The 26,836-nt window shown below is 46.8% G+C and overlaps 1 protein-coding gene across 1 annotated transcript in view; it reads left to right on the plus strand.

The window, feature by feature from the left end:
- TRABD2A (TraB domain containing 2A) overlaps window positions 10,926-26,836 on the plus strand; it is a 51,472-nt gene continuing 35,561 nt past the window's right edge. Inside the window, 6 exon segments of the mRNA XM_021088400.1 lie at window positions 10,926-10,937; window positions 11,027-11,320; window positions 11,415-11,513; window positions 19,407-19,476; window positions 19,479-19,529; window positions 19,532-19,945. Of these exon segments, the coding sequence (XP_020944059.1) occupies window positions 10,926-10,937; window positions 11,027-11,320; window positions 11,415-11,513; window positions 19,407-19,476; window positions 19,479-19,529; window positions 19,532-19,945 (940 nt within the window).

The raw sequence follows: 26,836 nt of genomic DNA on the forward strand, positions 1-26,836 counted from the left end.
GGAAGAGACTAAGTTACCTTTAACTGGCTCATCCACTCACTCCCTGTGTGCTGGGGTGGCTGGGCCTCCAAGCACCCTTGGAGAGATCAAGCAAGCTGCATTTCCCCTCCAAATATGGGTCAGAGATTCCCTGAACACATGCAATGTAAAGTCTTTCCCATTTGCTTTGTGTCTTTCTCTTGTCCTGATGTCTGTATGTTTTCTGTGAATGGGGTGTCATAGTCATCACAGCCCCAGTACAGTGAATATCTGAGTGACTATTAATAATGCTCTTTAGGAGTTCCCATTGTGGCTCAGCATTTAAGACTAATATCCACGAGAATGGGGGTTGGATCCCTGGCCTTGCTCGGTGGGTTAAGGATCCGGTGTTTCCGTGAGCTGCAGTGTAGATTGCAGATACGGCTCAGATCTGGCATTGCTGTGGCTGTGGTGTAGGTCGGCAGCTGCAGCTCTTATTGGACCTCTAGCCTGGAAACTTCCATATGACACCGGTGCAGCCTTAAAAAGAAAGCAAAGATAATAATGCTCTTTAGAGAAGTGTGGTTTTGCATGTTGGGTTTCCAGGGAAGCAGACTCAGAAGTGCCTTCATGTGTAGGATGTTTATTAAGAAATGCCCTAGGATTACCTCCTATCAAAGGGGAGGAAGAGAGATAGGGCAGAGGGAAAGTCAAGCTGTGACAGCCTCCTTCCCCCCTGGCACCCTGGGGGCCTCTTGAGGCTGGATTTGTCCCAAGATGGGCAAGACTGCCATTAGAGATGCTGAAGCAAGACTGAAGGACCTGGCCTCTGTCTGCTGACAGGGCCCCAGCCATCTGGGGCATCAAGAGCTCCCTTGAAGGAGAATCTGGACAGTGCCTCACAGTGTCCATCTCCTGGGATTTAGGGTAAGAATGTCTTAGGGCTGGAGTTGGACAGCCAGCTGGAACTCAGTTTTCATGCTGTGCCCCCCTGTCCCCCAGCTTATGCTCTCCTGGGCACCGCCTAGATCATCCTCACCCTGTGCTTCTGACCAAGTCCTGGAGGAATTATTCACCTTGACCTAGGTCAGTGGTTCCCAAGGTGTTATGTGGAGATGTTAATCTGGTCTTTCAAAAGCTGGGTGATGCATATACACAAGTTCATGTACTCTTCCCTCTTCTTTTGTGTGTGTTAAAAAAAAAAAAAATCAATATATCTCCTTAAAGAAAATGTGAGTTGGGGAATTCCCATCGTGGCGCAGTGGTTAACGAATCTGACTAGGAACCATGAGGTTGCGGGTTCGATCCCTGGCCTTGTTCAATGTGTTAAGGATCCGGTGTTGCCATGAGCTGTGGTGTGGGTCACAGATGTGGCTCAGATCCCGCGTTGCTGTAGCTCTGGCGTAGGCTGGTGGCTACAGCTCCAATTAGACCCCTAGCCTGGGAACCTCCATATGCCGCAGGAGCGGCTCAAGAAAAGGCAAAAAGACGAAAAAAAAAAAAAAAAAAAAAAAAAAAAAGAAAAAAGAAAGAAATAAATAAATTAAAAAAGAAAATGTGAGTTGGTATTTAGAGGAGGTGGTATAGAGAAGCAGGTAAGAGTTTGGATTTTGAAGTTACGGTATGTGAGTTTTATTTTGCTTTGTTTTTTGGTGCCCACAGCAAGCGGAAGTTCCCAGGTGAGGGATCAAATATATGCCACAGCAGCAACTTGAACCACAGCAGAGAAAACAAAACACTGGGTCCTTAACCACTGAGCCACCAGGGAACTCCTAGAGTATGTGAATTTGAATCTAACACCTAAGAGGCAGTGACCTTGGGCAAGTATCTTGACCTCCCTATGTTGTGCTCTGCTTCCCTGAACAAGGGCAGGATAGTTAGGACAGACAGGAACACTGAGAGATGGGCATCTCCATGCAGTTATTTTATGGAGAAATAGCAAGAATGAAGCCCAGAATGTTTGTTTTGTTTGTTTGTTTGTTTTTGGCTTTTTAGGGCCACATGTGCGGCACATGGAGGTTCCAAGGCTAGGGGTTGAATTGTGGCTATAGCCGCTGGCCTATGCCACAGCTACAGCCACGCCAGATCTGAGCCCCATCTGTGACCTACACCAACAGCTCATGGCAACACTGGATCCTTAACCCACTGAGGGAAGCCAGGGATTGAACCCACATCCTCTCGGATCCTAGATGGGTTCATTAACCCCTGAGCCACAAAGGGAACTCCCCCAGAATGTATTTTTAAAAGTTGTATCTGGATGTATAGGACCAACTGGAGAAAATAATTTTATTGCTGCTCTACTTCTGGGAGACTGTAAAACATATTTTTCTCTGTAGATGTGCATCTGTCCTGGGCCTAAGCATGTCCTTACACACTGGGAGAGAAGCTGACCCTGGGCTGAAATTCTGGGCCACGAAGAAGTTCCATCTTAGGAAGATGGAAAGCAGATCTCTGAAGCCCTAGAAAGGATGACTTATGGCCTTATGGTGAGAGGGGACCCGGGCAAAGATTCTTCCTCCCTAAGTTTACTAGTGTTAGTCTGTGAGGCTGGGCCCCATATTGATCGTCATTCAGGTGGCCAAAAACCCTGCAATTCTGGGAAACAACAGACCTTTGGCAAGAAATGGAAGAAGCAGGGACAAATAGCCTCCCCCGCAGCTTAGTTATAAAAGTATCAGTTGCCAGATGCCAGGGCAGAAGTCGAAGTCTGGGGCACTTTTGGGGACCAGATGGGGGTCAAGGCAGATACAGCAGAGAGATGGTGGCTGGGGGTGCTGCCAGCATGTTGCATCTCTTGGAAGGGACCAGCCAGTTTGGGCCTAACAAACAAGTCAGAGTTACAAAAATAATAATCCCCAGGGATTCCTCGCACTGACTTTCTTCCCTGCACTCTCCTCCACATGGTTGGTTACTCGTGATGGTGAGAAACTACTCGCACGTCGTGAGGCGGAGGGTGCTATAGCTGTCAGGAAGAGTGGGGAGATTGTCAGGTTTTGATGTGCGAGGCATGCTCGCAACTGGACAAGCCACAGAGTGAGCTCTCAAAAGCATTTAGTCCAAAAAAAAAAAAAAAAATGGAGTTGCCTCGTGGCCCAGTGGGTTAAGGATCCAATATTGTCACTGTTGTGGCTCAAGTTCTGTCCCTGACTCGGGAACTCTCGCATGTTGTGGACACAGTAAAAAAAAAAAAAAAAAAAAAAAAAAAAAAAAAAAAATCATTAAAATTAAATAAATTATAAATAGGGGAGTTCCTGTTGTGGTGCAGAGGAAACATATCTGACTAGTATCCATGAGGATGTGGGTTCGATCCCTGGTGTCGCTCAGTGGGTTGGGGATCCAGTGTTGCTGTGTGTTGTGGTGTAGGTTGCAGACATGGCTGGGATCCTGAGTAGCTGTGGCTGGGGTCTAAGCTGGCAGTTGTAGCTCTAATTCGACCCCTAGCCTGGGAACTTCCATATCCCGCAGTGCAGCCCTAAAAAGAAAAAAAAAAAATTATAAATACGTACTTGGTATAAAAAAAAAAATTCAACAATACAGAAGCACGGAGAGTAAAAATAGAACTCCCGGAGTTCCCGTCGTGGCGCAGTGGTTAACGAATCCGACTAGGAACCATGAGGTTGCGGGTTTGGTCCCTGCCCTTGCTCAGTGGGTTGATGATCCGGCGTTGCCGTGAGCTGTGGTGTAGGTCGCAGATGCAGCTGTGTGTGTGTGCGCTTGCTTGCTGCGTTGCTGTGGCTCTGGCGTAGGCCGGTGGCTACAGCTCCAATTCAACCCTGGCCTGGGAACCTTCATATGCCGCGGGAGGGGCCCAAGAAATAGCAACAACAACAAGAACAACAACAAAAAAAGACAAAAGACAGAAAAAAAAAAAAAATACTCCCTTCCCAGAAGTCACCAGTTTGGGGAGTTCCTGTAGTGGCGCAGTGGTTAACGAATCCAACTAGGAACCATGAGGTTGCGGGTTCGATCCCTGCCCTTGCTCAGTGGGTTAACGATCCGGCGTTGCCGTGAGCTGTGGTGGAGGTTGCAGACACGGCTCGGATCCCGAGTTGCTGTGGCCCTGGCATAGGCTGGTGGTTACAGCTCCGATTTGACCCCTAGCCTGGGAACCTCCCATATGCCACGGCAGCGGCCCAAGAAATGGCAAAAAGACAAAAAAACAAACAAAATAAACAAATAAATAAATTTACTGGATCTTAAGTGAGAACCAAAGCTGCAAAAAAAAAAAAAAAAAAAAAAAAAAAGTCACCAGTTTGGTGAGTGTCGTTTCATTCTGGAACACAAAGATCTTCCTCATTTGTTCAAAAGGTCATATAACTTTTCATGACAAGGATTGTTTTGAGATTTTTCCATCCTTCTAATGTGTCAGCCAGCCCAGCCTGATGATTCCCAAACTACAGTGCGTGTGTGTGTGTGTGTGTGTGTGTGTGTGTGTGTGCGCTTGCTTGCTTGCTTGCTTGCACATATGTGTCAATATTTCCTTAGGACAGATTCCTACAGTGGAATTTCTAGGTCAAAGTGCATGCACATTTGAAATGGTGCCGAACTGCCTTACACAAAGGCTTTACATTCCTGCTGAATATTGCCACGCTTTCGCTTTTGCCAATTTAAGTGAAAAAATGTGCTTAGTTTTATTTTGCTTTACTGAGGGAACATTTTATGTTATCTTTCAAATTGTGGTAAAATATACATAACAAAATTGACCATTTTAATCATTTTTGAGTGCAGCCTTCTGTGAAGCTAAGTCTGTTCTTACTGACGTGCAACCATCACCACCATCCTTCACCCAAAAGTGATTTGCTTTTATTTGATTGGTTAGTGGAGGCTGTGCTTCCTCTTTAACTACGACTGTGTTTTTCTTTCTCTTTCTTTCCTCCCCCCCATGTTCTCCCTTCCCCCCTCCCTTCTTCTCTTTCTTTAGTCTCTTTATGATCTTTGCAGATTTTCTAACTGGCTTATGTCTTTTTTTCTCTCTTGCCTTTTTTTTTTAAGTTATGAGCTTTTACTGGTGATAACCCATATGGGAAAAGAATCTGAAAAAGAATGGGTGTGTGAATATGTCTAACAGAATCACTTTGTGGTGCAGCAGAAATTAATACAACATTGTAACTCAGCTATACTCCAATAAAACTTTATTTTTTTTAGGGATTTGTGTCATAATTTTATTTACAAACATATCTAGTATGTTGAGTTCAAGAATTTGATCCTTTTTTCAGCGACTGCACCTCTTCATATCTGCTACTCTTCATATCTGTCTCCTGGATTATTTTTTAAGCAATTGGTGTCTTACTATAAAGAAAGGTGCGGCAAATCCAGATCCAAAATTCAGAGTCATCCTGAACTTATAATAATAAGTTTAAAATAATAATAATTATTTTATAATATTATTTTATAATAATAAACCACTGGTTTTCCACTTAAAATGGCAAATTCTTCCCTCAACCCTCCTCATAGTGATGCCTATAGACCACAGACGTTGGGAACCTCTGGATACTCTGTCCTAACCTAGCACTGTTGGAAGCTCTGCAAAAGGCACAGAGACCAAAGTTCCAATAAAACTTTAAAAAATGAAAAAAAAGTCATGAGCTTTTCTATATGATGGCTGCCATCTATTTTCAGTTTGATCTAATTTGCTTGGCTCCTCCGGTGTTACAGTAGTCCTGCTCTTTACATCTTTACAAGACAAGCATTATTAGTCCCATTTTGCAGATGAAGAAGCTAAAGTTTACTGAGGTTACATGAGATGACTTAATTCGCTGAAGGACACAGGGATAATAAGTGGCAGAGAGGAGATGCAACTGCCTGTCTGTCTGGCTTTTTCACAGTTTTGGACCAAAGGGAATCTGCCTGAGGCAGCAAGACTCTGCTAAGGGTGGGGAAGACTAGCAGCGGGGGGGTGGGGGGTAGGGGGCTGGAAAGGCCAGGGAGGGTTCAAGATACCTCAGGGGGAGGCCAGGGTAAAGGAGTTTGGGGGGGATCTAGAGTAAGTGGCTGATTCTTACCATGGAGATGAAAGACAGGCTCTCCTCTTCCCCTACTGCTCTTGCTTCAAGAAGGACCATCCAAGTACCTTTTTTTCGTTTTTTCTTTTCTTTTCTTTTCTTTCTTTCTTTTTTTTTTTTTTTTTTTTTTTTTTTTTTTAGGGCCACACCCACAGCATGTGGAAGTTCCCAGCTGAGGGGTAGAATCAGAGCTATTGCTGCCTGCCTACACCACAGCCACAGCAACACTGGATCCTTAAGCCACTGATGGAGGCCAGGGATCCAATCTGCATCTTCATGGATATGGGTTCTTAACCCACTGAGCTGCAACGGGAACTCCATCAAAGCACATTTGAATTGGGGTGTCTGGTGGCTGCTGAGTAGAGGCCAAAGGGTGTGGTTTGGAGGCTTTTATAGGCACTGATTACAGGGAAGTTTCAATTTTTTTTTTTTTTTTTTTTTTTTTTTTTTTACTAAGTCCACACCTGCAGCATATGGAAGTTCCCAGGCTAGGGGTTGAATCCACAGCAACCTGGGGCATATCTGTGGCCTACATAGCAGCTCGAGGCCCTACCAGATCCTTAACCCACTGAGCTAGGCCAGGGATCCAACCCACATCTCATGGATACTAGTTAGGTTCTTAACCTGCTGAGCTACAACGGGAGTTCCTCCAGGAAAGTTTCTTTTGTTCCTTTTTCATCCATAGCACAGGGGCCAGGGATCAAACCTGTGCCACAGCAGTAACAACACTGGATCCTTAAACCCCTAGGCCACCAGGGAAGTCCCCAGGGAAGTTTCTTGTTCTTCCTCTTGGTAGGTTTCACATCCTTGATGTCACTTCACTTTTCTTCATCGCCTGCCTGAGCCTGGCCCCGGGGCCTCACAGTCTCTCCTTACTGGTCTCACCACTTCCACTCTCACTTCCTCCAATCTCCCCTCCCCTGCAGTCCACGTGATAGTTCTAAAGGGGACATTTGTTTGTGCAGCTCTTCTGCTTGGGATGCTTGGGTGCTCAGCAGTGCCTTGCGGGTGGGAGCCGATTAACCCACCCAGTGCAGGCGCTTCACCTGCTGACTCCTGCCACCACCCTGTCTCCCTGTCACAACGTGGGTCAGTGTGTCCATCAGGCTGAATTCCATGAGACGGCCAACTCTCTCTCATGCCTCAAGGCCTTTGCCTGCGCTGTTCCCTCTCTTTGGAATGCTGTTCACCCGCTAACTCCTACTCAAATTGTAGGTCTCTGTTAAGATAACATTCCACTGAGAGGCCCTCCCTGGAAGCATGGGCTTAGTTGTGGGTGGCCATGGACCTTTGCTTCACCCATCCTACCATCTTGTAATTTTCTTTTTGTCTGTTTCTTGATCCTGGCTGCACATAGCATCACCATGGCTGCTTTTAAAACACTGATACTTGGCAAATGAACCTATCTACAAGACAGAAACAGACTCACAGACATAGACTTGTGGTTGCCGGGGGGATGGGGAGAGAGTGGGATGGGCGGGGAGTTTGCAGTTAGTAGAAGAAAACTAGTACTTAGAATGGATAAGCAATGAGGTCCTACTGTACAGCACAGGGAACTATATCCAGTCTCTTGGGATTGACCATGATGAAAGGTAATATAAGAAAGGGAAGGTGTATATATAAGTATGACCAGGTCACTTTACTGTATAGCAGAAATTGGTAGGACACTGTAAATCAACTATACTTTAATAACAAATATTCAAAAAAAAAAAAAACCAGAAACATGGATGCTTGGGCCACAGCTCTCAGAAGATTTCTAGTTAATTAAACAGGGGTAGGGCCTGGTCTTTGGTAGTTTTGAAAATTCCCCAAGTGATTCTGATGTGTTTCCAGGGAAAGAAACAAAAGCTTCATTGCAAGCTCCATGAAGTCAGGGGTCCTGTGTGTCAGATTCATGATTTTTATATTTTTTATTTATTTTTTTTGCTTTTTACAGCCACACCTGCGGCACATAGAGGTTCCCAGGCTAGGGTTCGAATCAGAGCTATAGCTGCCAGCCAACACCACAGCCACAGCAATGAAGGATCTGAGCTGCATCTATGACCTACACCACAGCTCACAGCAATGCTGGATCCTTAACCCACTGAGTGAGGCCAGGGATTGAACCTGTACCCTCATGGATACTAGTTGGATTCATTTCCCCTGAGCCACAATGGGAACTCCCCAGGATCGTGATTCTAAACCCCTCACCTGACATTGAATTAAATGCTCATGTATTTAGTAAGCATGTTGAAGAAATGAATGAACTGGTTTCTACAAGGGATGCAGGAACTGCTGGGGACAAGATACAGTGCACACCAAACTTAAGTTGGGTAGCAAGCTAGAGTTTTTGAAATGGTCTAGAGAACCAATTGTCTTGGAGTTCCTGTTGTGGTTCAGTGGGTTAAGTATCTGACTATTATCCAATCGGATGCAGGGATTGATCCCTGGCCTCTCTCTATAGGTTGGGGATCTGGCATTGCCACAAGCTGCAGTGTAGGTCACAGATGCGGTTGGGATCTGGTGTTGCTGTGGCTGTGGTGCAGGCTGGCAGCTGCAGCTCCAATTTGACTCCTAGCCTGGGAACTTCATATGCCCCAGGTGTGGCCCTAAAAAGAGAAAAAAAGTGTTTGCTAGGACTGGGTTCTTAGCGACAACTTCACTGGGGAAGGAGTTGTTTCTGAGCTCTCAGAGGTTGTTGTAGAATTCATTTCCTCACGCTGTAGGACTCATGGCAACCTGCTTGTCAAAGACAGCAATGGAGGGAGAGTTTGTCAAGCCTGGCACTCCATGGACACATTCCTTGGTTAGAAGCATTCTTGCCACATTCCATTGATTAGAAGCAAGTCACAAGTCCAGTTCACCCTCAAGGAGAGGGGGTTAAACAGAAGTATGAACAGTAGGAGGCAGCTGTGTTGACTGTTCTGGGAAACCTGCCATGTGGTAAGTGACTCAGGACTTGGATGGCTGCAGGCTGGCCAAGCTGGGCAGGGCAAAGGCACAGAGGTGAAGTGGAAGCCATGGCAAATCCTTTGTGTATCATGAAAACTTTGCTCTTGAGGAAAGATCTCATTCTTGGGAAAGAGCAAAAAGACATTCAGGGTAATGGGTCTGACTAAGGCAGGAAGATCTACCTAAAAATATTATCCCTATACTAGACATTTCAAACTTAGTGTCTGACAATATCTTGGGCCTTGAATCAAATTCTAGTAAATTTAAAATATTTGAAATTATATAGATTATGTTCTCTGAGTATAATGGAGTTAGATTAGAAATCAGTAACAACAAATGCTAGGAAAAATCCATAACTTGGAAATTAACCAACATACTGCTAAACTACCCATGGTCAAAGAAAAAAAATCACCAGGGAAATTAAAACTTTTCAAAAATCTGTGTGATGCAGCTAAAGCAGTGCTTTGAGGGAAATTTAATATTTATATTAGAAAATAGGAAAGTTTAGGGAGTTCCCATTGTGGATCATCAGAAACAAATCTGACTAGCATCCATGAGGACACAGGTTTGATCCCTGGCCTGGCTCAATGGGTTAAAGGTCTGGCGATGCGGTGAGCTGTGGTGTAGGTCGAAGACACGGCTCAGATCCTGTGTTGCTGTGGCTGTGGTGTAGGCTGGTGGCTACAGCTCTGATTTGACCTCTGGCTTGGGAACCTCTATATGCCTGTGGTGGTGCCCTAAAAATACAAAAAAAAAAAAAAAAGGGAAAGAAAATAGGAAAGTTAAAAAGTCAATGATCTAAGTTTCCACCTTCAGAAGCTAGAAAAAGAGCCAAGTAAACCCAAAGAAAGTAGAAAGAAATAATAAAGGTAAAAGCAGAAATCAAAGTAATAGAAAAGATACAATAAGAGAAAATTAATAAGCTCAGTCATGTTTTCCACGTATTATTCCGCCCCCTCTATCCTTTAGCCACAGCTGACTGGGTGAGAATTCATTTAAGTGGGGGAAAGAGTGTGAAATTATAGTCAATTACTTCCTTTTGAGTTCATGCTTGCATCGCACAGAGAATTTTTTTTTTTTTTTGCCAGTAGGTGGCAGCGCTGGCCCCTTGAGAATCCCGACAGGCTGCATTCGGGGGTCCGCTGGGGGACCAATGATTGCCGCAGGCATGAAAAGAATGAGTCATTTCAAGAATGGAGCGAGGCAACACCAGAAAGCAAATCCTCACTCGAATCTACAACAGGAAGAAGAGATTTCAGACACACACACACAGACACACACACACACACACACACAGACACACACACACACACAGACACACACACACACTTTCCTTTTCCCTCCTGAAGCCTTAACACCCACCCCCACCCCCGCCCCCGCCGCTGTGGAAACAAAGCTTGAAAAACGTGCCTTTTAAAACCTGGGCCTTGGAGGCTCAGGAAACCCCTCCTCCCATTGTGTGCAAATCCGAGCCACTCTCTCCCACCCCCTAACCAAAGTTTCCTTCAAATTCCCCAAATTATCGGGATTTAAAACAATTAAGGTACCCTGCCTACGAATGCTCCGTTAAACCCCGCTCGGAGGTTAAACACGCACGAGGCTAGGCTGTAAACGGAGGTGGTGGAGCGAACCCGGGCTTTGGGTGGGGGAGGCCCGGCACAGCTAGTCGCTTTTATCATTTTTTTTTCTTCCTGAAGGGTCCCTGCTGTGAAAAGTCCCTTAGGGAGCTGAATGAGACCTACTGCATTTTGCAGACTTACTCTGCGTCACCCGAGGTGATTTTCCAAAAAGTCATTTAATCTTTGCAGTCAACCTTCGAGTTCGCTGTTAACATCCTTCCAGTTAACTCCCCCAATCCCTTTAAGAGGGCAGCTAATGGAGTGCCTGGCTTCTGTGGTTCCCGATTTTAAGTGAATGCACACACGGACTACTCCCCTCTTTTACTGACAAAATTTCCAATTGTATTAAAAAACTTGCCATTTAAAATAGACGTTCATTTATTTTTTTGGTCTGTCCATCAAGAGTCTTGGCAACATGAACGCAGACGTAAAGACAGTAGCCAGTACGATTTTCCGCAGAATTTAGAAGACTGTCCTGGGGCCCCCCCCCTCTGCCCTTCGGGCCGGCTGACGAAGTGGCCGGTGGCCGGGACAGGGTTTGGGCGGGAGAACCGGTGGCCGGCGTTCCCGCGGCCACCTCAGCGCGGGGCCGACGGGCGGCGGAGGGGTTGGGCGGGGTCGGGTTCGGGGTCGACCCTACGTGGCCGCCGCCGCCGCAGCCGAGGGACTCGCAGGGCCTCCGACCGAAGGCTGCCGGAACTAGCGGGCGAGAGGCGCGGGGCCACTAACAAGCGCCCCCGGCCCCTCGAGGCCCGTGAGCCATGGCGGGCGCCCGGCGAGTCCGCCGCTCCACAGCGAGTGGCTAGCCGGGCCTGGCGGCCACTGCTGCCTACCCTCTTCCTTCTGCTCTCCGGGCTTCGGAACTGCGGAGAGAAGGATGAGCCCCTGAAGCTGGTTCCTGCAGCCCACCCTCTGCCTACTGCCCGCCCTCTGCCTCCTGCCGGCGAGCGCAGCCCCTGCGCTCAGCGCCCCCGCCTACGCCAACTGCGAGCTCAAGCCCCAAGTAAGGAGCGTAGCGGGCGCGGTGGTCTCCCGGCCCCTCTGGGGTGGTTCCTTTCCCAATCCCTCTGAGCACCCGGTGCACTCGGACCCCCAGCCCACTCTGCGGGCTGGGTGCCCACCTCTCTTGGCGGCGCCTCCTGGCTTGCGCCTCCCGCCGCGCCCCCGGATGTCCTTTTCCAGCTGAGTCGCAGCCCTCTGACCACGCGAGACCCTGTCCCCAAGCTCTTGCCGTTCGACAGCCGAAGTGAGTCCCGGGCAGGGTGGCTCGGGTCTCCCCCGCCTCCTTCGCGGGCATTTGGGCGATGAATCCGCGAAGACCGAGTGGGCCCCAGACTCGGGTACATTTACTTTGAGGTTTGTCTGCCGGCTTTCCCCTAGCATTTCATTTCTGCTCTTATCGAAATGCTAATAGCCCCCAGCAGCTGCTTGATTTAACCTTTGTCTATTCAGTGCCTGAGTTAGGAGGAATTTGGGGGAGTTTAAGTTACTCCTCTCGTTTTACTGATATGGGAAACTGAGGCTCAGAGAGGGACTTATATGCTCCAGGTCACAGAGCGCATTCGTAGAGAGACCGAGTCTGACAGCCTAGCGTTCCTGTACTGAGCGCCTCCTTCGATCTTCGCAAAAGCGTTTTGGGGTGAGGAGAGCAGAGGTCCATTGACCTGCCCGGGTCCACCCCGCCCCATGGGAGCAGAAACCGAGAGGAAAACCCGCACGTCTGTTGTCTCCCAGGCTAGACCTCTTTCTAGACGAGCGTTTTCTTTTCCTGATCAGTTTTCTTACGCTCAGAAATTTCTTGCCATTCTTAAGTCCCTCGCTTCTGAGCGCTGTGGACGTCCAATTTTGCGAGATTGCATCGGTGGATCCGATCTATGTGGCTCCCTGGCGCTGGGGAGGGTGATCATAGGCCGTGCGCCTTCGGGTGCCAGAGTTAAGCGGTCTGCCCACTTTCGGTGACAGCTGCGCAGCATCCAGAGCCGACGCTACCTCTATCCGTGATATTATTCATCCTCAAACCGCAAAGGTTAGGGTGGCCTCTTTGAGCCATTCCTGAAGCACTGGGCTACTCCGGGAGCACGGTGTGCTGCAGACACGCAAGGACTTTCCCCTCCAGGAAGGCAGGACGCAGGGTGGCTGGAGAGGGAAGTCGGACACCAGGGAAAGTTCCAAACTCTGCTGAGGTGTGGCCCCTGCGGGCTTGTTATACAAAGCAGAAGTCCATCCTTTTGTATGAAAGCAGAGTGCCTTGCACTTTTGCCAGTCTCTTACCAACTCATAATTATATTATCCAGTGAGTCTTGACAAGTCTCTGTTTTTCTCGTCTCTTGAATCTGTCTCATTGGGTCTTTTATTCCATCAGTTCTCAAACTTTTTGGTCAGGAGCCCACTACATTCTAAAAAAGTATTGAGGACTTCAGAGAGCTTTTATTTTTATGGCTTAATGGACATGCTTATTAAAACATTTATGTGAGCTAACAGAAATATTAGTAAATCACAAGAATGCAAGTGCCATTAACCATCGGAGGACAATGTTATCTGGAAATCTGTAGCCTCTGGAATATTGTATTTGTACACTTGAGAGAGAATGAAAGTGAAAGAGGAAGATATCTCAGTATTATGGTGAAAATACCTCTGACCCTACAGCCTGCTTGAAAGGGACTTGGGGAAATTCACAGGTTTCTGGAACACACTTTGAGAACTGATGTTCTATTGGATGGGCAGACTGCCTTGTCCTGGGTGAAGGTCAGAAGATCAGCCAGTGGCGGGGCTGTCTGCTTCACTTGCATGCTGTAGAGGGCACTCACTGTTGGGTGGGTTCCCCAGCGGGTAGGGATATTGAGAATGTAGAATGATGCTCTGGAATCCAGTCTCCAATCTGGGTGTGGTGACTTCCTCCTGCAGCATTCTGGGAGGACCGTGGCTCCCTAGCTGGTTTGGTTTTCAACTTTGGTTAATCATTAGAGGGGTCTTCTGAGCCCAGGTCTGCCACAGACAAAGGAGGCTTGACCCTGAGCACCACACAGATTGAGTCACTACCTTATCAACACGCAAACAGAACTCTAGAGAGTTCTTTATTGTTCCTACCAGTGTCCTTTCACGCTTTCTGTTTTTTCCCTGCAGATATCCACATGCTGTGCCCACACTTCCATCCTGGCTTTACACAAATTCTCTCAACGAGACTCTTCCCAATTACCTATTAAAGATTATGTCACGCCCCTACCTCATTCTCCTGCCTCCCCACCTCCACCCTCCTATCTGCTTTTACTGCTTTATTTTTCTGTGTGACACTTAAAACCACCATCTGATAAAAATTTTTGTTTATTGCTTCCCCTTCCCCATCCCAGTCTTCCCAAGAGTAGGAATTTTTGTCTGTTTTGTTTGCTGCTTCATCTCAGTGCATGCAGGGGTGCCTGGCTGGGAGTTCCCTGGTGGCCTAGTGATTAAGGATCTGGTGTTGTTACTGCTGTGGCATGGTTTCCACTCCTGGCCTGGGAACTTCCACATGCTATGGTACGGCCAAAAAAAAAAAAAAAAAAAAACCTGGCCATAGTAGTCTGCTCAACAAATATTTGTTGAATGAAAAGGATAAATTAGAAGTTCCCATTGTGGCTCCATGGGTTAAGAACCCAACACAGTCTCTGTGAGGATGCAGGTTTGATCCCTGACCTTGCTCAGTGGGTTAAGGATCTGGTGTTGCTGCAAGCTGCAAAGTAGGTCGAAGATGCAGCTCAGATCCAGAGTTGCTGTGGCTGTGGTGTAGGCCTGCGGCTTGCAGCTCCAATTTGACCTCTAGCCTGGGAACCTTCATATGTTGGAGGTAGGGCTGTAAAAAGAAAAAGAAAAAAAGAAAAGGCCAACTTACCTGAGGATCATTCTAGCTGGTCTGCTGAATGGTACACTTGAAATAGAGCAGTTAATTATCTCAGGCCCAGGGGCTGGGATGGAAGGAGCTGAGTGGGGCCATGGTTTAGGCCCATGGCCCACATTACACAAGCCTTCATTGTGCTTCTTTGTTTCTTTTGTGTGTGTGTGTGTGTGTGTGTGTGTGTGTGTGTGTGTGTGTGTGTGTGTGTTTAGGGCTGCACTCGAGGCATATGGAGGTTCCCAGGCTAGGGGTTGAATCGCAGCTACAACTGCCGGCCTACGCCACAGCCACAGCAACGCAGGATCCAAGCTACATCTGTGACCTACACCACAGCTCACCGCAACACGGGATCCTTAACCCACCGTGCGAGGCCAGGGATGGAACCCAAGTTTTCATGGATGCTAGTCAGGTTCGTTAACCTCTGAACCACGACAGGAACTCCATGCTTCTTTGTTTCATTGCATGGATTATGCACGTGTGTGTGTGTGTGTGTGTGTGTGTGTGTGTGTGTGTGTGTTAAAATCTCTGGTAATTCAGTCGACAGAACTTTTGTCTCTGTCATCCATAAACATGGCTTTTTCTTTGGAAAGAAATGTTAATGGTGTTAAGGTTTTTTTTTTTTTTTGAAATCCCAGCAGAACGTTAAGATACAGGGCTCCCTCTGGTAGCCTGTGGCGGCCGCCTTTTCAGTGAAAAGGGAGGTGGTAGACCAAGCTTGTTCTTTTATCTTTTGTGGAGACAAATAACCCTTCCCTGCGGGTGTCAGTGTGAAGAAGCAGCTGCAGATCAGTGCAGCCACCTAGGGGCTTGCCTGTGGGCAAAGGCAAGGTGAGTGCTCCCTGCTCAGAAGCCCTGAACACCCTTCCACCTGAAGGGCCTGGTAGGGGGATGTCAGTGGCCAGGGTGGGGGACAGGCTGCCCTCCCAGGTCAGAACAGAACTCCATTTATTGAAGAAACGCTACAAGATAAGGATCCTGTCTTTAAAAACACTTTAAAACCCCTGGCTTTAAAAAACAAAAAAAAAAAAAAGAAAGAAGGAAAGAAAGAAAAGGGGAAAAACCCTTTAGGCTGTGTTCTCCTGAAAAGAGAGAATGGGGAAAAGCGGCATTTAAAGGAGATTTAAAGATGTCGGTGGGAAGGAGTTCCCTGGTGGCCTAGTGGTTAAGGATCCAGCTGTGGCATGAGTTCTATCCCTGGCCTGGGAATGTCCCGAGTGCTGTGCGTGTGGCCAAAAAAAGAGATGTCAGTGTGGATTCATCTGGGCAGGTCATTGGGGCCCAAAGAGGGGCTGGACAGCACCTTTCTAGATGAGGTGTCAGGTGACACTCCCCAGATTGGGTGCACCTCGCAGAGTAGGAATTGCAAAAGACGTGAGTCTAAATCTGGAGTGAAGCCTGTTGCATGTTAAGGCTGCATAATGTGGTGTTTAAAACCTGGCACTCAGGAGCCAACCTGCCTGGCCTCAAATCCTGGCTCTGCTCCTTAGCAGTGATGAGACCTTGGGTAACGGGAATAAACCTTTCAAACCTGTTTCTCCATCTGCTGATGACCAGAGTCTTACTTAGTGTGTATCTACTCTCCCTCTTCCTCTCTTCCTAATCTCTCCTGTGTGGGCACCAGGCAGGCCTTCCGCCCCCTATGCCACCTCAACTGTTCTTGTCCAGGTCCCCAGTGACCTTGGTGTTACTCCATCCAGAGGTCAGTTGTCAAATCCTAGACTTAAGATTTGGTATATCAGCCACACCCGACCCACTGGCTTACTTACTTATTTATTTATTTATTTATTTTTGGCTGCCCAGCAGCATATTTGAAGTTCCTGGGCCAGGCATCAGATCCCAGTCCTAGTTGTGGCCTATGCCACACATGTGGCAACACCAGATCTTTAACCCATTGTATGGGGCTAGGGATTGAACCTGCACTCCAGCGCTCCAGAGATGCTTCTGATCCTGTTGCACCACAGCGGCAACTCCAGCATGGTCTTACTTTCTCCTTCCTCAAGCTCTTCCTTCAATCCTGCTTTTCTTTTTTCTTTCTTTCTTTTTCTTTTCTTTTCTTTTTTGTCTCTTTAGGGCCTCACCCATGGCATATGGAGGTCCTCAGGCTAGGGGTCAAATTGGAGCTACAGCTGCCGGCCTATACCACAGCTCACAGAAACACCAGATCTTAACCCACTGATTGAGGTTAGGGATTGAACTCATGTCCTCATGGATACTAGTTGGGATTGTTTCCTCTGAGCCACAACAGAAACTCCCCAATCCTGCCTTTCTGATTTTTCCCCAGTTGTCTCACTGGGTTCTTCCCCCTTTTTTTTTTTTTTTTGTCTTTTTGCCATTTCTTGGGCCGCTCCCTCGGCATATGGAGGTTCCCAGGCTAGGGGTCGAATCGGAGCCATAGCCACAGGTCTACGCCAGAGCCACCGCAACGCAGGATCCGAGCCTCGTCTGCAACCTACACCACAGCTCACAGCAACGCCGGATGGTTAACCCACTGAGCAAGGACAGGGACCGAACCTGCAACCTCATGGTTCCTGGTCAGATTCGTTAACCACTGCGCCACGACGGGAACTCCCCGGTTCTTCCTTTTTTTTTTTTTTTTTTTTTATTTTCCCACTGTACAGCAAGGGGGTCAGGTTATCCTTAGATGTATACATAGTTCTTCCCTTTTTTGAGCTGCTATTCTTTCCCTTGACTTCACAAAGTTAGACCATTTCATTTAAAAAACAAAAAAGGAGTTCCCATTGTGGCTCAGTGGAAATGAATTTGACTGGTATCCATGAGGATGCAGCTTTGATCCCAGGCCTCGCTCAGTGGGTTAAGGATCTGGCGTTCCCGTAAACTGTGGTGTAAGCCACTGGTTACAGCTCTGGTTCAACCTCTAGGCTAGGAACCTCCGTATGCCTCAGGTGGAGCCCTAAAAAAAAGGCAAAAAAAATGTGAGCAGTTTTCAGTGAAAAGATCATGCAGTGACCCTTTTTTCTAGACTAACACTAGTTGAAAAGTCAACAAGAAGATAAATAATGAACTAAAAATGGACACATACAGTTGAACAGACTTTGTTTCTGAAGCGAAGTTAGGTATTTTGAGGTAGGATGGGACCTTAGGGAGATTAAGTGTATTGGGCAGAAATAAGCCAAAACTAAACCAAAATAAAACGGGCCTGTTCCCAAGTGGCCAGCACTGCTTGGGCTGCTCAGCTGATACCCTTTGTGGAGAATTGTGGGCTTGTTGGCCTCTGACCTCACCCCACCTTTATCTTACCGCACTCCCCCCCCCGCAATTTTTACCTGCTGGCCTCTGCTCTCATCTGAGTGGACAAATGGTATTTTTGTGAACAGGGGAACAGGTGGAGAAAAGAAGGTTGAAGGCTGTGAGACTTGGGCCCCTGCCTCAGCCAGTTCCACCCTCATCGGTCTTGGATTTTGAGAATCTTTGTAACAGGCCACTTGAGAATGGTTGCCATTGCTTAAACAGTAGCACAGAAGCGTAACTACCAGTTGATTCTCATCTTTGGTGGATTCCACGCCTGTGAATTTGCCTACTTGTTAAGATTGATCTGTGACCTCAATGCTGGTCATGCCTTCCTGGTCATGTGCAGACATGCCCAGAACTGGGACAAATCCGAGTGGCCTGATGCACATGCTCCCAGCTGAGGTCAAATGAGTCAATGCTCTGCCTTGTGGATTCAGCTCCCAAACTAGAAACAAGTAAACAAGTGTACTGGTTGTGGTCTACTTGGTGCTGCTTTTTTTTTTTTTTTCTCTTCATTTTGGTGCTTTTTATAGGCAATTTCATTGTCTAAAACAAACTCAGGCCTAGCGCTGATGTGCTGTCTGGTGCTCCTAAGCACAGGAAAGCAGTGATGTGCCCACATGAGTTAGATGAGCTTCATTCAGATACGAGTGATAGTGTTGTTGGCTGTGAGTTCAATGTTCATGAATCAACAACATATATTAAAGTACGTTTCAACAGAAGCACACAGAAAATAAGGTTATATATTGACGTGTTGGTGAAAATGTCTTGACCAGAGGCTCACAGGAACCTAACCTTGTATTTCCCCTAGGAGCAATCGTTCAGCATTTGGTAAGTCAGTGCTCAGAGTAACTCTATAGAACATAACTACAACAAATCATGAGAATTGATTGTAAATTGAAACTCAACAACCCAGGAAAGCCTGTTACTTAAAAGGCTGCTGAAATGAAGCCTTTGTAAAGAGAATACATTCCAAATTTTCTTTCCTATAAAACCTGAATATTCACATTTCTGGTTGCTTAATGTGTGGCTCATCCCATACATGTGTCTGACCTTTACATTTGAACTTGAGGTCTGCCTTGTGCACAGACTTCTTTGCACAGTCTCTCTTAATAAACTAATGTATCATAAATGCCCACTGTTGAGTCTGAGAGACACTCAGGGCTAAAGGGCATAGTGGCCTGGTCTCAGGTGGATGTAACCACTGCTCAGCCCATAAAACTGCTGGGCGAGTATCCAGGAAACACCACCCAGTTCTCTACTCTTGAACCAGAAGACTTTTGTAAGAGAGAAATGCATTAGGACAATCCATATCCTCAAGGGACTGGGGCAAACCGTGAAGTCAGGGGTTCATTAGGACGGTGGTGTCAACCTTGGCTACCCACTGGAGTCACCAGGACAGCCTTAAAAATATCACCTCTGATCCCAAGCCACTGCAGTGACAATGCAGGATCCTTAACCTGCTGAGCTACCAGGGAACTCCAAGAATCCCCTCTTTTACTCCTGTTCAGTTGCTTGAGCCAGTCTGGGGCAAACTCAGAGGTGGTGATTGTCTTGCTTTCTCATGTTTAATCAACATTTTGATGGAAGAGGGTAAAGGATGCTAAGATTCAGGCTGCATTGAGGACCTCTGCTTCTGGCAGGTGACTCTACCTGGACTCAAAAGTCCAAGTCCTGTTTTGACCATTTTTCTCCTGCAGGGTGACTTGTCTCTCTCATTCACTGCTCAAGTTCCTGACCCTCCCTAGCATATCTCCATGTTGTCACTTTTCCTTTTAGCAAAGTGAATTGAATTCCTTCTTGTGGACCATCAAGCGAGACCCACCGTCTTACTTCTTTAGCGCGATCCGTGTCCGTACACCCGGGTTTGGGACTTCATCCCTGACAACTCCAAGGAGGCTTTCCGGCAGAGCTGGACCTCATGGACCCCTCTACCATCTCAGCTCTCACCAGCTGTCAGATGCTGCCCCAGGGTGAGAACCTCCAGGACATGCTCCCCAGGGACATCTACTGCCATCTCAAGCGCCACCTAGAGAACGTCAAGCTCATGATGCCCTCATGGATGACTCCTGACCAGCGCCGGAAGGGTCTCTATGCAGACTACCTCTTCAGTGCCATTGCTGGGAACTGGGAGTGGAAGAGGCCCATCTGGATCATGCTCATGATCAACTCCCTGACCGAAGCGTACACCAAGTCCCGTGGGGTGCCCGTCTTAGACCTGTGCCTTGCCCAGGAGGCCAAGCGGCTGAGGAAACAGACGGGGGCAGTGGAGAAGGTGGAAGAGCAGTGTCATCCCTTGAATGGGCTGAACTTTTCGCAAGAAAGATCCTCTTTGTTTGCAGGACTTGGTGGCAGTTGATGGTGTAGCTGGGCCTATTGAATTACAATACTGTGGGAAATGGATCAAAAGCCCAGCTGACCTAAAAATTGCCTTTGCTCAAGAAGTTACTCTGGGGAGTTCCCCTCATGGCTCAATGGTTAACGAGTCTGACTAGCATCCATGAGGACGCAGATTCAATCCTCAGCCTTGCTCAGTGGGTTAAAGATCTTGTGTTGCTCCTTTGATTTACTGCGTTCAGAACAAGAATTAAAGATAGGCAACCTGAACTCTCTCAACAACTTTGAAGAGATAAAGCACTGGGGAAAGACACTACTGGATGCTCCAGGACTGCTTACAAAGTTGTTCTGAACAGACCACTAATGAGAAGCATTTTATTAATCCAGTATCCACTTGGCATGATTCTTCTTGGGTGAGGGAACGGCTAGGAGTGAAACTAAGTGGAATAAGCAAGGGGTTTTGAAACTGCATAAACGTTATTGTTCTTGCTACATAGGAAAGCAAATGTTTTCTTCACTGGTAGCTGAGATTCTTGCCAAATGAGACAAGAGGGACCAGGTAAACCATGACAGGTTCAATACAGCCGGCTTACTGCAAGATAACCTACTCTATAGAACCTTAACTATATACCCCCAATATAGCTCTGAAATACCAATGGGTGTTCCCATATGCTCAATTCAAACTGCGCTCATTTTTTCACACATCTATTCCTTAGCCTCATGTGGTGTTCTGAGGCACTTTTGGGATAAGTGGCACCTGAAAAATGGGGAGATATCTCCCAAACAACTGAGGATCTCAGAGCTGGAAGAGAACCTGATGATAATCTTCTCTCCCTTCTTTTCTTTCTGATGAGAAAACTCACCTCACTGAAAATCACATGAGAAGGGACTACTTGCACTGCAAGGCTGCATACAGAATTTGAAAGTCTAGTTTAAGTGGTCCCTGTCAAACCTCATATCCAACCAACTGGATGCAAACATGTCAGGCACAGAAATCTCTGCTATACCTGGCCTACTGGCACGGTTCAACTGACCATTCCCTTTCATTCAGTAATGCTGGGTGCTGGGTGCCGGGAGCCAGGGCTTAACAGCACAGGCATACCCCTGCCCTCAGAGAGCTTGCATTCCCTTGCGCAGACATGCAACAAACAGGCAGATAGATAGTGGTAATTTGTGATAAATGCTCTAAAGCAGACGCATTATGTTTAATTCATTGAATTTACCATAGATCTTAAAGTGGGGAAGGAGATGGCAAAAACTAACTTTAATTAAGGAAACTTTCCAAAGAAAAGAAAATCATGGACTTGAAGAATAGACTTGTGGTTGCCAAGGGGGGAAGGGGAGGGAATGGGTGGGACTGGAAGCTTGGGGTAAATAGATGCAGAATGAAGCCTTCGGGATGGATTAGCAACGGGATCCTGCTGTGTAGCACTGGGAACTCTGTCTAGTCACTTATGATGGAACACGTAATGTGAGAAAAAAGAATGTATACTGTATGTGTAACCAGGTCGCCATGCTGTACACTAGAAAAAAATATATAAATAAATGATTAAAAAAAAAGAAAAAAAAAAAGATTTGGTGTTGCTGCGGCTGTGGTGTACGGCTGGCAGCTATAGCTCCTATTCGACCCCTAGCCTGGAAACCTCCATATGCTACGAGTGCGGCCCTAAAAAGCAAAAAAAAAAAAAAAAAAAAAAGAAACAAAGAAAGAAAGAAAATTACTCTGGGGATGATAAAATACACCTGTTAGTTATATCACTTATTTGTGTATTACCAGGAAAGAAAACCTGTTTTTTCCTGTCACATATTTCTGTTTTAAGTCATTCTTAAAGAACACAAATGCAATGGAGTTCGCTGGCAGCTCAGCAAGTTAAGGATCAAGCACTGTTATTGCTCTGGCTCTGATTACTGCTATAGCTTAGGTTTGATCTCTGGCCTGGGAACTTCTACATGCTGAGAGCACACACACACACACACACACACAAAGATAATAATAATAAATGAATGCTAGACTGCCTGTCTTGAAATGAATGCTAGACTGCCTGTCTTGGGATGTGGCCTGGCTCTCCAGAAGCTTCTTAGTCCTATGGTCCTACCTCTAATCCCCACTCCAAGGATAACCGTCGGCACTCCAGGAATAATCCTGATCCTGAAAACCTTTGCGCATAAGTTGGTTTGACTGTTTTAGAACTTCGTTCGCATCATGGAATGACCCAGTATGCTTGGCTTCTTTTGCTTAGTAGTACCTTTGTGTACCCATGTACTTTGTGTAACCAAGTTGTACTTGTTTGTGGTTCATTCTCATTGTGGGGTGAATTTTGGGGTGGTGGTTGGTGGAGTTTCCCTTCTTAGTAAGCAAGACCATTTGTGCCCATTGTGCTGGACCACGAGCCCTAACTCACGCCCTTGGGCCCCTGTCTTCTGCCCAGGGGAGGGGTGGCTGGCTCCTTCCTCCTCATTCTGTTGCTCCCTCCCCATAGTTCTGAAGGAGGACAGCCATGGGTGCTGACCACACAGTGAGACGAGGAGATGGCCTGGCCCTGCAGCCTCCGGAGCCCACTCCCGCAGCCAGCTGCCAGGAAGAGGCAGAGGGCAGAGCTGTAAGGAGAGCTGGGGTCCCCTCCTGTGGGCTCCCCACCCACCTCTCAGATTGTGGGGTGGAGGCAGCTCGAGACAGAGGCTGGAACACTCCCCATAGTGGAGGATGCCCTGGATCCAAAGTCAGATGAACCGGGGTTAGAATTTCCACCCTGTCACTTACTGGGGGGTGACTTTGAGTAGCTTCATGTCTCTGAACTTTTGTTCCTCATCTTTCAAACATATGCATACATATATATAGTCTTTCTAGGGCTGCACCAACAGCATATGGAGGTTCCCAGGCCAGGGGTCAAATTGGAACTGTAGCTGCCGGCCTATGCCACAGCCACAGCAATGCTAGATCCTTGCCCATGATCACATAGTTAACACATGGGGGAGTTTTTTTTGTTTGTTTGTTTTTTGTTTTTTGTTTTGGCTGCACCTGAGGCATTCAGAAGTTCCAGGGCCAAGGATCAAACCTGAGCCACAGCAGTGACAATTTTGGATTCTTATATTTTTTGTCTCTTTAGGGCCGCGCCTGCAGCATATGACATTTCCAGACTAGTGGTTGGATTGGAACTACAGCTGCCAGCCTACACCACAGCCACAGCAACGCCTGGTCTGAGCCGCGTAGTTGATTAGTCTTTCTGATGGGAGTGAAACATTCTTGAATTTCTGCTTTACTGGGAATTTTATCAGAAGCAGTTGTTGCTTTTAGTGGAAGCAGTTGTTGAGTTTCATCAAGATCTTTTTTCTTTTGTTGTGATCTGTGGTGATGTTTTTTAAAAAAATGTTGAGATATAATTGATGCATAACATTATATTAGTTTCAGATTTCCATTTCCAAGGTCAGGCACCACCAAGCATCTACATACAACATAAAGACTTGATATTTGTGTATATTATGAAATGATCACCACAACAAATCTAGTTATCATCTTTGGCTATCTATAATTACAAAAGTCTTTTTTTTCTTGTAATGAGAACATTTTTTTTTTTTTTCTTTTTAGGGCCACACTGTGGCATGTGGTAGTTCTCCGGCTAGGAGTGGAAATGGAGCTACAGCTGCCAGCCTACACCACAGCCATAGCAACAGCAGATCTGAGCTGCGAGTGTGACCTACACCACAGCTCACAGCAACGTTGGATCCTTTAACTCACTGAGCATGAGGCTGGGGATTGAACCTACATCCTCATGGTTACTAGTCGGATTTGTTTCCACTGAGCGTCAGTGGGAACTCCCAGGAGAACTTTTAAGATTTACTGTCTCAGCAACTTTCAGTGATGTCTTAGAACTGTCTTTGTTTGATCTCTATTTGTAGATGTCCAGGTATTAAACCATCCCTACCCGGCTGGCCCTAAACTTCAAGGACCAGGGTATGAGCTTATAAGAGTTACCCTCATAGCCACCCATTTCTATATACTTTTAACACACCCATTAAATTCCTGTTGAGCATGGTGCTACATGAAAAAGTTAAAGTGGGAGTTCCCATTGTGGCGCAGCAGAAACTAATCTGATTAGGAACCATGAGGTTTGGAGTTCAATCCTTGGCCTCGCTCAATGGGTTAAGGACCCCATGTTGCTGTGGCTGTGGCTGTGGTGTAGGCTGGCAGCTGTAGCTCCGATTGGACCACTAGCCTGGGAAGCTCCATATGTTGCAGATGCAGCCCTAAAAACAAAAAAAGAAAAGTTTTGGAGTTCCCGTTGTGGCTCAGTGGTTAATGAATCTGACTAGGAACCATGAGGTTGTGGGTTTGATCCCTGGCCTTGCTCAGTGGGTTAAAGATCTGGCATTGCTGTGGTTGTGGTGTAGGCCGGCGGTTACAGCTCTGATTAGACTCCTAGCCTGGGAAGCTCCACATGCCGTGGGTGCAGCTCTAGAAAAAAAAGACAAAAAGACTAAAAAAAAAAAAAAAAAAAAAAAAAAGTTAAGGTGTAATCTGGTTGTTGCTCCTTAGAACCTGAAATCTTTATAATACCACCTTCTCCATGGCAGGACTCATCACTGTTTTTCTAGGATTTAGCACCACGTCAGCACATAGTAGATGCTCAGTAAGCTTCTATGGGGTAAGTGGTTGAAGGAGTCTCTAACTTTGCATGGAGAGGGATCGGAAGGCCTCTTCTAGATCCCTCGTGATTCCATTATTTCCTCACCTCTCTTTCTCTCTTCACTGTTTCTCTACTATCTGAGAACTGTTTCCTTTAGCTACTTTGATTTGGCATCAGAGAAGGAACGCCTCTTTCCTGTCCATGGATTTGATCCTGCCATCCCAGGGCAGACGCCACCCTTACCCTGCAGGGTAGAGTCCCATTTCGATGCCTGATCTTTTTCACCCAAAGTTCCTGCCTGCTTGGTACCACTGGCCACCTCACCTTTCCCCGTGTGAAGAATGCACATGAGTTCAGAGCTGGAGGCTCAGCCGTGGGTCTCACCTCACTTCCCTCCCCTTCTGCATAGGTGGGTCCCTGTGAAAGATTGATGGTTCCTTAGAGAAGTGATCTTTCTGAATCTCATTTCCAAGGTCAGGCACTGCCAGGCATCTATACACAGACTTCAGATGTGACACCTTGTCTGCTTCCTCTGAGGAGCTGACTGGAATGACTGCCTAACCACAGGCGTCTCCTGCCTGCTTCCTCAGTGGTGTGGGGGCTGTCAAGTTCAGGTGGGATGGGAATTTGAGGCAGCCCAATACCCTTGGTGTTGGAGTCTGTCCCTGGGACCCAGTCACACTAAGGTTTGGGGTCTGAGTCACAGGATCTGAGAGCTAATATGCATGCAGCCAAGAGGGCTGGAATGGCCTTCTGCTTTCCACACACAAGGCCTCATCTCTGGACTTCCCGTATCCTAAGAAGTAGTTGGATGTAAAACCCAAAAGTACGCTTTAGATGAAACATGTGTTCTTATTATCTGAATTGCTGTTGGCAAAGAATTGTTCCTTTGTTATTGATTACTCCTGCCAATAGATGGCACTAACATATTTCATACTTGCCCCGTCAGCTGTCACTCTGTAAGGTCCAGCAGTAGATGTCACTACCAATTCCTGCCCTCTTTACCTCAAGATCCTAATAACTCACCCTTTTGGCTGAAAAGCATCCTCCCCCCACGTTTTTTTTTTAGCACAGTGAAAACTTAAACAGTGTTTGGGTCCAGTGGACATACTTGCGGGTCTTATGAAAAAATGCATTTCTGGAGTTATAGTTCAGGGAGTTGGGGAAGATGGAGATCTTTTTTCTTTGGGGAATATTCTCTTTAGGTGGGTCAGTCACTTAGTAGAGGACATAACTGGTTCTAGGGTGGAGCCCTGGAAAGGTCCAGGGCAGGGCAGTGTGGGAGAGGCAACCTCTGCCCACAGGAGATGGTGGTCTGGCTGGCCAGATGGGTCACATGCCTAGAAAGACACCCCATCTCTCCATCCCTGGCTAATGTTAGTGAATGTTGGAGGAGTGGGAGGTTGGGAGGTGCTGGCCAGCCTGAAAAAAGCTTCCTGAGGAGGGAGGGTCAGAATCTTTGAGAAGGAGGTGGGCCTGCCAGACCGAGGGGAGGCTGATGGCAGGAATGCTTCTTGGTGCCTTGTCTTGTAGTTTGCAAGTCTTTCTGCATATTCTCTCATCAGTGTGTTGGATCTTAAGAACAATCAACGCTGTGAGGCTGACAAGTCTGTTCCCAGAGGCCACTGCAAGAGTGAGGATGGGTCAGTGAGCAGAAGGATGGCACAGTGTCCTGTTGGAATGACCCTGGTGGATAGTCTGGGGTCTTAGTGAGACTGTGCAGGGCTAACCTGGGCCTCTGCGTCTCTTGTTTTCTCATCTAGTTTTGCCTTGGAGCCCTGCCACCTGCCAGATCTACAGTCTGATTTACTGAGGGAGTTCCTGCTGCTCCCTAGTCATAAATTCCAACAAAAGCAAGCAATCTTATCTTTGACATTGACTCCATTTTTCATAATTGAGATGGGATGTGCTTGAAGATGGAGATCTTGATAGAAATGAAGTTATTTACAAAACAGAAACAGACTCACAAGCAGAGAAAACAAACATATGCTTGACAAAGAAAAAGGGGATAAATTAGGATCTTGGGATTCAGATACATATGGCTGTATACAATAGATTAACAAGGACCTACTGTATAACACAGGGAACTAGATTCAATGTCTTGTAATAACCTGTAAGACAAAAGAATCTGAAAAAGAATATATATATGAAGCTAGTACACCTGAAGCTAGTACACTTTTGAAAATCTGCCATCCTTTATTTAAAAAACAAGATGGCGATCTTGACATTTCACCTTTCCCTTGCAGA

This window comes from Sus scrofa, chromosome 3 (assembly GCF_000003025.6).
Source record: "Sus scrofa isolate TJ Tabasco breed Duroc chromosome 3, Sscrofa11.1, whole genome shotgun sequence".
NCBI classification, from domain to species: domain Eukaryota; kingdom Metazoa; phylum Chordata; class Mammalia; order Artiodactyla; family Suidae; genus Sus; species Sus scrofa.